Source organism: Watersipora subatra, chromosome 6 (genome assembly GCF_963576615.1).
Source record: "Watersipora subatra chromosome 6, tzWatSuba1.1, whole genome shotgun sequence".
NCBI lineage: Eukaryota > Metazoa > Bryozoa > Gymnolaemata > Cheilostomatida > Watersiporidae > Watersipora > Watersipora subatra.
In genome coordinates, this window is record NC_088713.1 from 18,488,795 (window position 1) to 18,503,635 (window position 14,841).

At 34.1% G+C, this 14,841-nt stretch overlaps 1 protein-coding gene across 1 annotated transcript; it reads left to right on the top strand.

Moving 5' to 3' along the window:
- Positions 1–312: 312 nt before the first annotated feature.
- LOC137398090 (polyubiquitin-B-like) lies at positions 313–14,494 on the top strand. The gene is made up of 5 exons (XM_068084197.1): positions 313–415; positions 11,741–11,848; positions 11,937–12,062; positions 13,945–14,052; positions 14,136–14,494. Exons 1-5 carry the CDS (start codon positions 313–315, stop codon positions 14,492–14,494), a joined length of 804 nt encoding a protein of 267 aa, XP_067940298.1.
- Positions 14,495–14,841: the final 347 nt, after the last annotated feature.

Below are 14,841 nucleotides of genomic sequence, written 5' to 3' on the forward strand. Positions count from 1 at the left end.
AGGATGAAGGGCGAGGAGATCCGGAAAGCCCACGGTGGAACGGGCGTTAAGATCTACGAGGTCGACCGCGCCAGCTATCCCACATGGATCAGGAGGGTCCAATTGGTCAACCCCCCGGCCTTCGAGAAACCTATGCCTTATGGTCCAGTTAAGATGAAGCCACCTGTGAGGAGAGGACCGCAGGCACCCTTTCCCTCTCCCCCGAAGGAAAAGCAGATAGATCGGAAATGTAGTCCGCTCAAAAAGGGAAACCCATACCTGCTCCCAGGAAGACGCTAACGACGGTCGGGAGCATCCAGAGCCGACTGGGAGATGTCCGACCCCGAGCCACGGTGGACGCCCTTCGAGAGGAGGCCTCTAGCCTCAGACGGACGGCCCGTCGCCTGGAAGAGTTGGCTGACCGGATGTCGACCAAGTGAAAGATTGCGACACGAATCCCGTTAAAGACATTGACTATCCCTATCTTGTAGTGTATTCTAGTTTGTTTGTGTTTTTCTTTTGTTATTTTATTCTTTTTTTTTTTTTTGGTTTTTTTATTATAGCCGATTGCCGTCTATAGGGGCGGCGTGTGTGGTGGAACACCAAGTTTCTATCCTTCTTGTACAATTTCTAATTGGAGTTATGTTCCCTTTTTATCCTTTTGTAACCACGCCCCTAAGGGAGGCTGGTCTTAGCATCTCATTTGCATAATTTGATGTACTTAAGGCAGGGCCTCGGCTCTTTATGTTCGTTCAATATATGCAGTGCATTTGGAACCATACTCTTTCTGCTACCTTGCGTGATATCAGAACCACCCCAGGCATATAGCTACCTCCAAAGACCTAGTCTATGGACTGTGCTGTGGGGATAAACTCGTAAAAACACTGTCGACCTCGTCGACCTCCGGTCGACCTTGTCGACCTAGTATAAAACCCCTCTGGGTGCAATCCCTTGTGTACGGTGGTTAATGTTGACCGGTGGAGTAAGCCGACCTAGTCGCCTCTGCGTGTTGGTCACGGGGAACCAGTACACAGCCCCTGTGAAGGGTGAATGCAGACCGGTAGAGTAAGCCGACCTAGTCGCCTCTACGTGTTGGTCGCAGGAACCAATACAGTATATATATAAATATACACATGCATCTCTATAAAAATATTTATATTATCATATAATATAGCACTAAAATTTAGGTGTATAGCAATACTTATATAGAATTTTGTAAATATATTTTTGTACATGATTCCGCCACCTTTTTTAGAAGTACTTTACCAGCAAACCTTTCAGAATGTGAAGTCTGGAAAAAGTAGACAAAGATTCCCTGGAAGGATGCTTTACAAATAGAGATGCATAAAGTCAGTGTTTTCCATGTTAAATTTCATGAAACATTTTTAATCAGAATATAGTTTAAGACATATTTGAGAACATAATAAAATATTTTTTATTGTATATTATTAAGCTTGTAATAATTGGCCTCTACAAAGAGAAAGTGAAAAAAGCGATAGGTTAATAATTCATTACAAATGAATATTCAGTCAAAGCGCATATGAAGAATTTTCGATATAATAATACAAATGTCATATTTTAATTAAACCTAGAATATTTGGTGATTGATTGTTTTAACAACAGTGATACAACTTCAAATATTAAAACTATCGGTGTATTAAGTCAGGTGAATAATCAAAGCTAAATCATTTAATAAAACATGGGTTTTGGCTTTTTGCTAATATGTTAATTTGCACAATACCAAACCAGAAATCTGCAATATAACGCTTCATAGAAAATTTAATATTTTTAAATGTACATACAAATATGTATGCAGTGATACCTTCAGATATGTTTTACTTGAGACACGTGAAAAATTTCATACAAAAATTTGTGTTGTCTTATGGGACAATTTTATATATGAGCTAGTTATCAATGCAACTCCTAAGCACCCAGTCTGCAAAACGCTGTTTAAAAACAACATAATTTTGTCTTGCTCTTCCAATCAAAAGCCTCCAATTAAACAGACCGGCTATTATAGCCGGCCTTTTTAATTGGAAATGAAAAGAAATAAATAAAAAGAAGGTTGTTGATTTGTGAAATGGACGAAGTGGATATTGGTTAGCAGGTTAAGGGAGGTGCTTCTATCCCCGACCCTCTGCTTGCAGAGATCGCAACTCCAAACCTGCTGCTCTTTTAAAGAAAAATACCACCTTCTCTGTGTCCTGACAAGTAGAAATGACCAAGGTGATACAATACACTGGTGCACTTTGGGAAAGCGCCAGCCTTGTTGTTTAGTAAAGATAATGCTTGCTGATGCACTGTGTTGCTGGTGCGATTTAGGAGGTTGCCAACCTATTCACTTAGCGACGGTGATGTTTGCTGGTGCACTGTGGTGATGGCACAATCTGAGGTGTTAGTGCAATCTGAGAGATTGTCAGCCTAGTTGCTCATTGCAGATTATATTTGCTGGTGCGCGGTATTGTTGGTGCAGCTTAGACAATAATCAATCATGAATCAAAACATTGAATACGTCAAAGCCCCTTTGTCAAATGTGTTGTAATCTTGTCTGATAGATCGATTTATGAGGTGTAATCAGAGCTGTAATGGCAAGTAATTTTGCATAGCTCAACCATTTGTTTAGTACTTGAATCAACTAATCAAATGTGACCAGGGAATTTCTTCTACCAATTAAAACCAATAATGACTCGATAACGTTGACTATACTATGTACATGACTTTTTACAGATGTAGCTGGTTTCGCCACATATTCTTTTTAAAGCCTTGCTTATTTTATTTAGTAACTAGTTCTCGGTGTGGGTAGCGACAGAACCACGCGGATACAAAAACCCTATTTTACTTAGTTTGCTTGACATAATTACTGTAGACCGGTAGAATTGGTAGTCAGTATTTAGTACCAATACACAGCATTTCGAGGAAGCTAATATGACAAGTTTTTAATTTCCCTTATTTGAGGCGTTTGAGACATTCATAATAATGTATCTGTAACTGGATTTAAAATTATATTCCAGCCAACATGTGCAAATACAAAATAAAATATATGCCAATGGAGCCACGAAGGACTAGACTTCTATCGCAAAAGCCGATGAGAATACGAGAGATAGAGACGGGTTCTATAACTCGTTACATCATTTTGGGCAAGTCTGAGCATGTTTTTTTTTGCCTGAGCATTTTTACCGCGATCAATTTTTTTCGATTTTAATCTTCAAATATCTTGACAATGGGATTGCCTAACACAAAAAGCAACATATCAACTGTTAGACAAAAAAATGCCTTTGGTTAAGTCAACTAGAATTTGATGCAATCACATGTTTAAGACAATCATGCCAATCGCTCAATACAATCTTGATTATGGAAAAATTTTGCCAAACAGTCAACATTGCCAAACACGAACAATCAAAGTAAACAAACTCGTCTTAATTGTATATAATATCATCTTTTTATACTATATAATATATTAGAATCTATTCAGGTCAATATGTATTATAATCGGACCATACCATTTCATTTAATCTTTGCCTGCAAAAAAGAGGCTTTGTTTCATTGTTGTATATCATATTTTATTTTATCAATAAAGAGTTCATCATCATCATCACAAAACTCACAGCGATAAGAATTTTAATAAACTCCTTAGAACAGTGGCTACGCTTGATACTAGTGTCTACAATTAGCGTCTACAAAGTTACTGCCAAATTGACTGAGGATGACTCCCTTAAGCATTATCTACTTTTCTGTTTATCATACATCGTCGGATATACGCCACTCTCACGTATTAGCCAATCTTAGTAAAACAGCCCTAAAACAGTAAATTAACAAAATAAATTTTATAAATAACAAGAAAATTTTACAAAGTTTTTAAAAAAAAAGTTGCAAAAAGACCTAATAAAAATGGTAACCAGTTTCGTTGTTTTACTTAGATTTATGACGGTAACATTTTTCAACAGTTTTTATGGTACTGTAAAGACAAAATGCAAGCAGTGTGTAAAGTTGGACACGGCAACGTTGAAAACGCAACTACTTCTTCAGGCTGACCACATTTATGACTAACCAATTGCAAGCTATTATCGCTATTGCAGCATTACAGGACCATGTATGAAAGAGTTCCTCAATCAATGGAAGCGTCTGTGGACCGTGCTAATTTCCAAACAAACAGGCTACACTCGCTAATTTATATAAACTGTAATGAGGAGAGCAGAGCATTAACAAAGAATATTTTTAAGACATTTTAAAGAGGACAACATTCTCTACAATTTGATGCTAATAATTTGATATTTAAAGATAAGGTAGCATTTCTAAAGCTTAAGTCAAAGCAAAGCCTTGCCTACATTTGCAGACAGCACACATTTTGATAGGCTTTGTATCTGCAATTAGTTTTGGTTTGTGTTTTCATGTCTCTGTAAAACCCTAGGTGCTGGTGCAAAACAGTCAACAGATATAACCACATAGTAGCTTAAGGCAATGTTATTTTGAACACGGTATGCTGATGTGGACTGGTACAAACAATAAACTCTACATATCCCTAATTATTCTTTTTTGTGCAAAATCATTATGCTGTCTAGTAGGACTAGCCATTATATAATTATAGATGAGGGTGGGGCCTGTTTGTTGTCAAATACAGGTCATTGTAAGTCTTATATAACAAGCCATCCTCTTTATCGTCTAGAACCTACTAAGGCAGCCCTCTAGGATATAAATGCCTTTGCATGTATAGTTATATTAATTCTTGTGTACAATACAAATCATACTCCAACCTTCTTTAGATCCTTCTACAAGCATCCACTAGATAAAAATCATTCGTATTGCATCAGTATTTACAACACTCCAGCAAATATCATCATCAATGAGTGACTAAGTGTGGAATCTCCCAAAGTGCACCAGCATCTCAGATTGCACCAGTAAACCATAGTGCATCAGCACACATCATCGCCATTAAGTGACTAGGTTGGCAATCTCCTAAATTGCACCAACATCACAGTGCACCAACAGAACAGTTGCATCTATCTGGTTATTTCTACTCGTCAGGACTCAAAGAATGTGGTTTTCTTTGAAAGCAGCAGCAAGTTTGGAGTTGCAATCTCTAAAAACATAGGGTCAGAGATAGGACAACCTCACCTAACCTGTTAACCAAAACCCACTTCAATGAGGATACCTTTCCTTAAACTGTTTTAAATATTGTTAAAGATTTCAATCCTAAAACATTCTGACAGTCAGATCACCTCAAACATCAGCAACACTCGCAAATGAGAAAAAAGACCTATAGTTTCTGATAAAATCTACTAAAGTTTTGTGCACATCTAATTTTTTGTAATTCATGAGTGAATCAAGTTTATGAGAAACCTATACAATACTTGATGCAAGTGTCTGACACATTTCTCATGCAGGTTTTTATATTAAAAATAAAATAAAAGTTAACCTATTAATTCCATGACCAAACAAGCAGGAGCGAAGTTTGAGAGTTTTTATGATAAATGCATGTGCACACAACTTATGAAAATTATTCATCAACAACGTCACAAACCCTTGTTTTGAAATCTCATCAACAAATTTAACCATCGTTTTCTAGAGTCGTTAAACTATAATAACGATACAAAACACGTATAAGCCTAGTTAAATATGTTACCAAGTCTTTGTAAACCGTCGGCAGTATCTTAAAACTTACCCATCTGATCGGATTATACACAAATAGACAGCTTTTTTGGCTGAAAATCGTTATTAAAACTTGCTAAGTTTTACTTTTATCAAAATTGAGACCGGAAATTGAAACGTCGAGCGACAGAGAATAGAACGATTATGTTGTGTGCATTTCATGAAAAAAAGAAACTGGTGAAAAAACATTTCACCAGTCTATAGCATTGTCGAATTGCCGAAACTTTTTTGTAATTAACGTAGGAGTACTGAAATCATTTCATTTTTGCCGATTTCAAAGTAACTGACATTTCAGACACTTGAGTACTTGGTATTCTAACTGATACCCAACGCAGTGTAAGTAAAGGAAATGACGATGATATTTTTTTCTAACGATTCTTATGAGATTATTACAATATTTAATTATAAGTTTGGATGACTACAGAACAGTGACTACGTAGTACAGATTTTCTAAAAATCTATATAACTATCACAACCTTCTTGATATTGTTGGTTATGACTTTTTGAAATGTAAACAAAATTGTGCATTGGTTTTATATTATTACTATATTAATAATATTGGTTATTTTAATAATAACAGTGCATTTTACTTCTAATATTGGCCAATATTGCATTTCTCCTATTGCAGGGGGAGAGATATAAACATATAATATTTTCCTTTCATTATTGCTATTTGTTGTATATAATAACACCCACACCCAGTACATTACAGCTACCATTGCAGTTATCCTATTGCACTGCACTGCCATTTGACCGCTAATATTGCATTTCTCAACCATCAGTACTCTTTCTTTTTTTCCAATATCACTTTGGTCGTGGGCTGTATGACAGTGGAATTTCTAGTTTATATATATAGTTTAAAAAGGTTATATATAGTAAAAAGGTTGTAAACTCAATTTAATGCGGAGATACCAAAAATATTTACAGGAACAGTAACCAGTCCTGATTATGTTGATGCAAGACTTGCAGGAGCTTACAACTCCTTGCTCAACTCCTTCCTTTCAACAATAGCTGCTTAAGAGTAATCCTTATTTATAAGAGCTCCCATTATTGGTCAAGCTGTACCAAGTGGTAAATCAGTATTGACAAGAAGTATTTTTCCATATGTAGTTGACACCAAAATTAAACCCTTGGTTGATAAACCTCTCTACAATTAAAACATACTGTGAAACCTCTATTTAAATGCTGCCTTTATTTGAATGACACTTCTGATAGAATGCCACTAAAGGATACGGGTTGAAAAATAAAGGTTCAAATAGAGGCTTTATAGCATTTGACATTTGTAACTTTGTGATAATAATACATAAAAAACTACAACGATACCGTAAACAGGTTTAAACCTGCATCATTGACCAATAGGAGGCAATTATTCTTGACCTATGAAAAGTTTACGCATAACAATGGTGGAATGCATAATAGTACTGGTTTCATTCCATTGTCTTTATTAACTACTGTTGCTAGTGACAATGTTCTGTCAAATTGGAAAGCGGTACTACAAATGAGTGTTTATTTCATTTGTAAGGTAAAAAAAGACTGCTGGAACCTGAGTATGTGAGCCTTCCAGCTCACATACTGTAGCTGTTATGTTGTATTAGCTAGTAAGTTAGACTGTTAGTTTGGCAAAGTTCAAATTCCTGACCTTGGTCCGATCAGATCTTTAAATTGCTAAGAACTCTTCAAACCCTACAAACTTTTGCTACCAAGTTGAAAATATCAGATAACAGGTTTTTTTTTAAGTTTATATTTAGAGAGTTATCTTAATAAGTGTTTTTGTTACTAATTAAATATCTGTAAATTTTTAGTGTCAAATCCATCTACTGCAGATGAATTGTCTGTTTTAATACTGCTTAAGTTTACTTGATTACAATCTAAAACCTGGCAGTCAAATCATCTCAATCATCAAAAAAGTCGTAAATGTCAGAAAAATTCTGTTACTTTCTGATAAATTCAACTAAAATTTTGTGCAAGTTTTTTTTAAAAAAACTTTTCTGTTAAATTATTTTTAATGAATTCAGAATTAATCATCCAGTAATTTTCTTGGTTTTGGAGACTAAATAGTAATTGCCTCCTCTTGCGAAAATATGATTAGTAACTAGGACTACTGGCACTACATACCTACTACATAGGTTAGCTACATGTACATACTGTAAATCTTTGCGTATAAGCCACGTTTAAAGCTATAAAAAGTTACCAAACTAAACAGTCCAGCATATACACGCATAAGTCTGATCGAACTCAAACAAATGGTATTAAGCTAACTTAATTCCGACAGCTACAACTAGAACCATGCCAAGTATGAGGCTAGTAGCATGTTACTCGCACGTTGTATACCATACCATAAGCTTGCACTTGAAGAAAAACTGCTCATGAAAGTTCTCTAAAAAAGTATAACAAAATTTGCACATTCAGCCTTTTTTATGTCCAGTTGTTGTTAACACCCACACACATGAAGCAACACTTGGTTAATACTCATACGCTATGACAGTAAGAAGTCTGTGATTGGTTGGTCAAACACGGGATTTCTTGTGTATTTACATGCATCACCTACAGTTCCACGTGCATTTTATTTGCATTTCTGCAACTGTACCGCAGGTATGGCTAAAAAAATTGTACCGTTAATAATAACCATAAAACATAACAATAATGGTTATCATTTTAATCAATTCTCTTCTGCAACCTTTGTTCTGAAAGGTGCGTACAGCATGCTACGATCTGTATGGTCAGCTTATATACAATTTGTTGGTGAATTCAACTTTTTAGAGCAGTTTTTATAAGGCTGGTTTATATGCAAGGATATACAGTAACTTAACAAACATCATTTCATAATGTTTACACAAGTGCGTCATCAGAAAATGTGATCTTTTTGTTTGTAGAGGTTGTTAGGCGCTGCAGTTAGTGTCTATTGAGTCATAAAAGTTTTTACTACTATGAGATTTGGTACTTTTGGTATTTCTGTTTGCTTTGCCTACAAAAAGTCAACTCAAGGTAAAATTTATTTATATAAAAATAAAACAACAAAACTTTTATCAAGCAAGTATATTTTGTGATTTTGTCATGACAAATCAACTAAAAGCTTTTATACGTATTTGAATGATGTGACTACATTTATATGCTCACTTGACTAAGAGCATCAAGGTTCTGTATACATGCTGGGTGGGTACTACTTTATACTTTGTACAAGCGTGTAACATCAAACGATTTCTAGATGTGATATAGGGGAGTTGATTCTAAAGACAATGGAACTAAGTAAGTGTCAGATCTTTTCACTTAGAAACAAAAATACACAAAACTTTAGTAGATTTTTCCAAAAATTACCAATGTTTTTTTTATCATATGCGATAGTTTTTGTTTGAGGTGATCTGACTGTCAGGGTGTTTCAAGATTAAAACTGACAAAACTTGATCACGGTTAAATCGCTAAAAAAATGCATGCAAAATATTGTCACTAGTTGTTACCGTTGCGATATTTGATATCTGCTATTGTGGTTAAGTTGAAGCATTACGCTTCTCTGTTCTACTGGTCGGCTTCCAACCATAGACGTCATAATGACACTTGTGCTTGATCTGAGCTTTTTAATTGTGATCAAGTTGTGTTGATGTCAATTTGGAAACATCCTGACATTTAGATCAACTCAAATATCAAAAACCATCATGAATGGTAAAAAATACAAATACTTTTTGATAAAATATATTAAGATTTTGGGGAAGTTTGTATTTAACCCAGATTTATTGGACAGTTCACATAGCAGGCAATGTTTCAGTAATTTGTGTGATTTTAACACTGCCTGATGTGTCTTTGAAATAATCAACAAATAGCTTACAAATTGCTTTTTCTTTTTTTTTGTGGTGACAAACTCAACTCTCCAATCAAAAACTCTGTGGGCCACCTTGACAGAGTTCAGCTATATATTTCGCTACTGCAGATGATCATATACCAACTGCCTCTAAATTCTTGAAGCTATAACAATGCTGAATGTCATCGACAATTTTCAATATGGTCATCACTTTACTCATACCAAGTTTTAGATAAACTCTGTTCAGTTTCACCTAAACTTTATAAAGTTCAACAATGTAAAACTTTAGCTAATCTTACAAGGTAATGGAAGTATTACAACACCATTCGTTATTATTGATAGTAGACACATAGACGCTTTTTCTGTCGGCAAGTTCTTCCAGGTTTCTAGCATGATCGTCATGATTAGACTTCTATGTAGACTGAAAACAGCTCTTCATGAACACGTGGTACTTACGGCTACATGGCTAAAGACATCAGGAGTAATTATTCACATATACATTAACTAACTAGAAGCTCTACTGGACTGATGGTTCAACCAACTAGTGGTGTCTTTTGTCAGCAAAAAATGTTCCTGATATGCCACTTTGTGAATTATTTTCTTGTTTTTGTAAAACTCTTTGACTGTTAGCACGTAGCTGAAATAATACATAGTATTTAAATTTTTTCCAACAATTGGAATAAAAGTGGTTTCTCAGCACATCTTGATAAAAACCGGTTTCATTTATAGATTAAACATGTACTGTATTTATTATATCTACTATATAGTATGCATACTATGTGTACTATATATTACATATATGCTATATATATCACATAAATCATTTATCTATCTAGTTATAGAACCTCATAAAAGATATCGTAATCTTGTTGGATACTGTCACACTGAAGAAATAATATAGATGATAATTAAAGCACTCCATCAAAGATGTCCATGCATGGGACTTTAACTAGTGACATTCAGTTTGGATACCAACAATCAATCAATTTTACAAATCTTTCCTCTTTTCAGAAATGCAGAATAGTCTGTACCTAAGAGTCGTGTTTTGTGACTTCAGAAATCCTCATGTGATGGAAAGGTCATGAGAGTAGACTCTGTGGCTTTTCCATCAGCTTTATTTTACAGCTTATTTTTTGCGCCAAAGCAAGTGCACTTCAAACAATGCCACACTTAATTGGCAAATCCTTGGTTTGTCATGTATATCCCTCATGATGTATATGAGTCATGATCAGATAGATCATGACTCATATACATGAGTCATGATCTATCTGATAAGAAGTGCAAAAATGAGCATACACATCTATTATGGTCAATTGACAGCAATGAATGAGTTCATGGACTGTTGCCATGAATGCATTGTTGTGATATATTATACAAATAACACTATATCTACTATATATACATGTTTACTATTTGCTTATAATATTGTATACTTACTGTTTTAATACAACTTATACACAATATAAATGTTCTATATATTGTATAAATATTGTATATATATCATACATTTGTTAAATATATGATGTATAAATAACATATGAATACTATATAGAGTACTTATACATAGTTTATATATTATTTCTGGTATGTAGAAAAGGTTTGTTAAAATTGTTGTTACTAAAAGTAACTCAAACTACAGACAGTAATTGTTACAAATAATATTTATAAAGATTCACCATCAAAGTATATAGTCAAGCTTTGAGATACATAAGTAATCTATTTTTATATTCCTATATTATATTCCAATATGTACATGTATATATATTATCATATTAATCGTCATATACAAAACTCTTAGCATTTAGTTTGATTTGTTTCAGAGCCAAACAGTAGGATGAGTATTTCAAATAATTGTATAAATAATTAAAATAACTGTATTATATAAAGCTATGCAAATACTTCCTGTTAAACTTCCAAGTTACAGGAAAAAAACAAATTAATAAAGTAATAGTGAGTAAAAGAGGTTTTTGTTGTTACTGTTTCGTAAAGACGGGCAGCTGAATGTGTAATTTTGGAAATAAATAAATTCAGTGATAGACTGAATGCTAGAAATACTCAGAGCAACTTAAACTAACTTCATTGAATATTGTTTGAATTGATTTAATTACCACTAATATTCTTTTGTTTGATTTTTAATCTTTACTGGTTTTTAAAAATTTCCTTTAGCTTACATTAATTTCAAAACTTTTGAGCATAGCATGTTCTAGCACATTTCAACAAGTTTGCATATTTTAGCATGTCTGCAGAGAAGGGAGTGTGAAAACATTCTGAATGGCTCCACAAAAGGTTGACAAAATGATTAGTTTGTTTTTCTTTTGGCAGGTAAAATGTTGTTACAAATAAAGACATTTACCTACTCTCAGTTCACTGTAATAGTTGAAGAATCAGACACAGTTTTAAGTCTCAAAGAGAAGATTTACAAGGATCAAGGTACATCGCTAAAATTCTTTTGTACATGTGTTTGTATGTTTTATTTTTCAGATCATTCAGTTTAGTACGGTAAGTTTTTTTATTTTAGGCACCCCTATTGAGCAGCAAAGACTCATCTTTGCAGGCAGAGAGCTAATAAATGACACGACTTTGTCTTGTTATGACCTCCAATATGGAGCAACTTTGCATATGGTTTCCCGTCTGCGCGGTGGTGGTGAGTACAGTTGTGATGTTTTTCTTGTCAATTTAAAAACAATTTTAAGTTCTATAAATCTGTCAAAGAATGTTAAATGGCTGAAATGTAAAATTGTTAAACAAAAAGGTATTATTGTTATTCAGCAAAGACTAATGCTAAAATGGTAAAGAATTTGAAAAACAGCCTAAGGCTGACCCAGTTTGTTGATGACAAAACTTCAAAAGTTGGCTTGGTACTAAAGCTGACCAGCTAGCACATGACAATAAAATTGTCATTCCTTATTTTTACACACAGGAGCATCTATTTTATTACTTGTTATGCAATCATAAGAAAAGAAGAGAGTTGAAAAAAGAGAAAGGTTGAAATAAGAAAGGGAGAGATGAAAATAAGAGAGGGATGAAAATAAGAGAGAGATGAAAATAAGAGAGAGATGAAAATAAGAGAGGGAGATGAAAATAAGAGAGGGAGAGACGAAAATAAAAGAGGGAGATGAAAATAAGAGAGAGATGAAAATAAGAAAGAGATGAAAATAAGAGAAAGATTAAAATAAGAGAGGGAGAGATGAAAATAAGAGAGAGATGAAAAGAAGAGAGAGAAGAAAATAAGAGAGAGATTAAAATAAGAGAGGGAGAGATGAAAATAAGAGAGAGATGAAAAGAAGAGAGAGAAGAAAATAAGAGAGAGATTAAAATAAGAGAGGGAGAGATGAAAATAAGAGAGAGATGAAAAGAAGAGAGAGAAGAAAATAAGAGAGAGATGAAAAGAAGAGAGAGAGAGAGATGAAATTAAGAGAAAGATTAAAATAAGAGAGAGAGAGATGAAAATAAGAGAGAGATGAAAAGAAGAGAGAGATGAAAATAAGAGAAAGATTAAAATAAGAGAGGGAGAGATGAAAATAAGAGAGAGATGAAAAGAAGAGAGAGAAGAAAATAAGAGAGAGATTAAAATAAGAGAGGGAGAGATGAAAATAAGAGAGAGATGAAAAGAAGAGAGAGAAGAAAATAAGAGAGAGATGAAAAGAAGAGAGAGAGAGAGATGAAATTAAGAGAAAGATTAAAATAAGAGAGAGAGAGATGAAAATAAGAGAGAGATGAAAAGAAGAGAGAGAAGAAAATAAGAGAGGGAGATGAAAATAAGAGAGAGAGAGAGAGATGAAAATAAGAGAAATATTAAAATAAGAGAGGGAGATGACAATAAGAGAGAGATGAAAATAAGAGTGGGAGATGAAAATAAGAGGGAGATGACAATAAGAGAGGGATGAAAATAAGAGTGGGAGATGAAAATAAGAGGGAGATGACAATAAGAGAGGGATGAAAATAAGAGAGAGATGAAAATAAAAGAGGGATGAAAATCAGAGAGAGATGAAAATAAAAGAGGGAGATGAAAATAAGAGGGAGATGAAAATAAGAGAGAGATGAAAATAAGAGAGAGATTAAAATAAGAGAGAGATTAAAATAAAAGAGAGATGAGAGAGTTGAGAGAGAGAAAAAAAGAAAAGAAGGAGAGAGGTAAACAGGGAGGGAAAGAAAGAGAGATAGTTAGAGAGACAAAAAGGAAATCCAAGTTTATTATGAGCACATACATGTAAAATGGAGAAAGTAGGCAGTATCTAATAGATGGTGAGACTCTGTTGACAATATATCAAATATCAATACTTACAATCAACACTAACGTTAGGCTCAAACCAAATTCTTTGAGAGCTAACTGCGGAAATGAGTATCTTGGATTTTCTTTCCAATAACAACTTATCTCTTATGTTTTGCATAAATAGAATGGCTCATACATAAAGGTTATATTCTTTAAATATGGGGTTGTCATTTAAAGTAAACAGTTTGACATAAAACTAGTAAGTATGACGAATGTGCCATCTTATTAGATAAAATCTGTATTTTTTTCGTAGATGAGATTACGCTATGTGTAAAGACACTCACCGGAGGTACAATCTATGTAAGAGTTCAAGGATCAGACACAGTGGCAGTTCTCAAAGCTAAGATTCTAGATAAAACTGGTACATTGGTAAACTTCTGTATTTAGCTGTGTTTGTCAGTTTGTTTTATAAATTTAGTTGGTTTAGTTAGCTTCTGATTTCAGGAATTCCTCCTGATAAACTACGACTTTTGTTTGGAGGCAAGCAGCTGGAAGACCCCGTTACATTGTCTTCTACCAACTTATCTTCTGAATGTACTGTTCATATGGCCTTACGTCTAAAGGGCGGTAGTTCTACTTTTGATGTTCTTCTTTCGGATTCAAGAACAATAATAATTCCCATAGATCCGCCAGACACTGTTGAAGGGCTTAAACATAAAATAGGTGAATTAGAAGGTATTCCTGTCAGCCAGCAACAGTTATTGCTAGATGGAAGGGAGTTGAAGAATGAGGAAGAGCTGAGTGAGTTACACAATAAAGATTCTGGTTCTTCAGTTCATGTGGTACTGAAGCAGACCAACTAACAGATGACAATAAAAAGATTTGCTTTTTACTTTAATATACAAAATTTGTTTTAGTGCACACTCGCATAATATGCAAATATTACAGACAGGAATATTATTCTGAAACAAACTTAAACCGTAAAGGTTGACTTGCAACAAAATTTATATTACAGTTATTTGGTATCTTAATATTCACTTTGTCTTACTCTGCCATGTTGCAGGTTCAAAATATGTGGAAATGGGATCACAAGCTCTTAAAAGCTCAAAAATGAACAGTTAAAAAAGTGGTTGTAGGTTGAAATCCCATATTTTGATGATGTATTCAACTCGACAGGGTTATTGTTTTGACACGTACTGTTATCACGTGA

Excerpts from the sequence above, each read along its gene's own strand:
- LOC137398090 (XM_068084197.1), top strand. The coding sequence starts at position 313 with ATGTCCGACCCCGAGCCACGGTGGACGCCCTTCGAGAGGAGGCCTCTA. Across the intron at positions 416-11,740 it reads GCTGACCGGATGTCGACCAA|GTAAAATGTTGTTACAAATA; the intron begins GTGAAAGATTGC and ends TTCTTTTGGCAG. Across the intron at positions 12,063-13,944 it reads TTCCCGTCTGCGCGGTGGTG|ATGAGATTACGCTATGTGTA; the intron begins GTGAGTACAGTT and ends TTTTTTTCGTAG.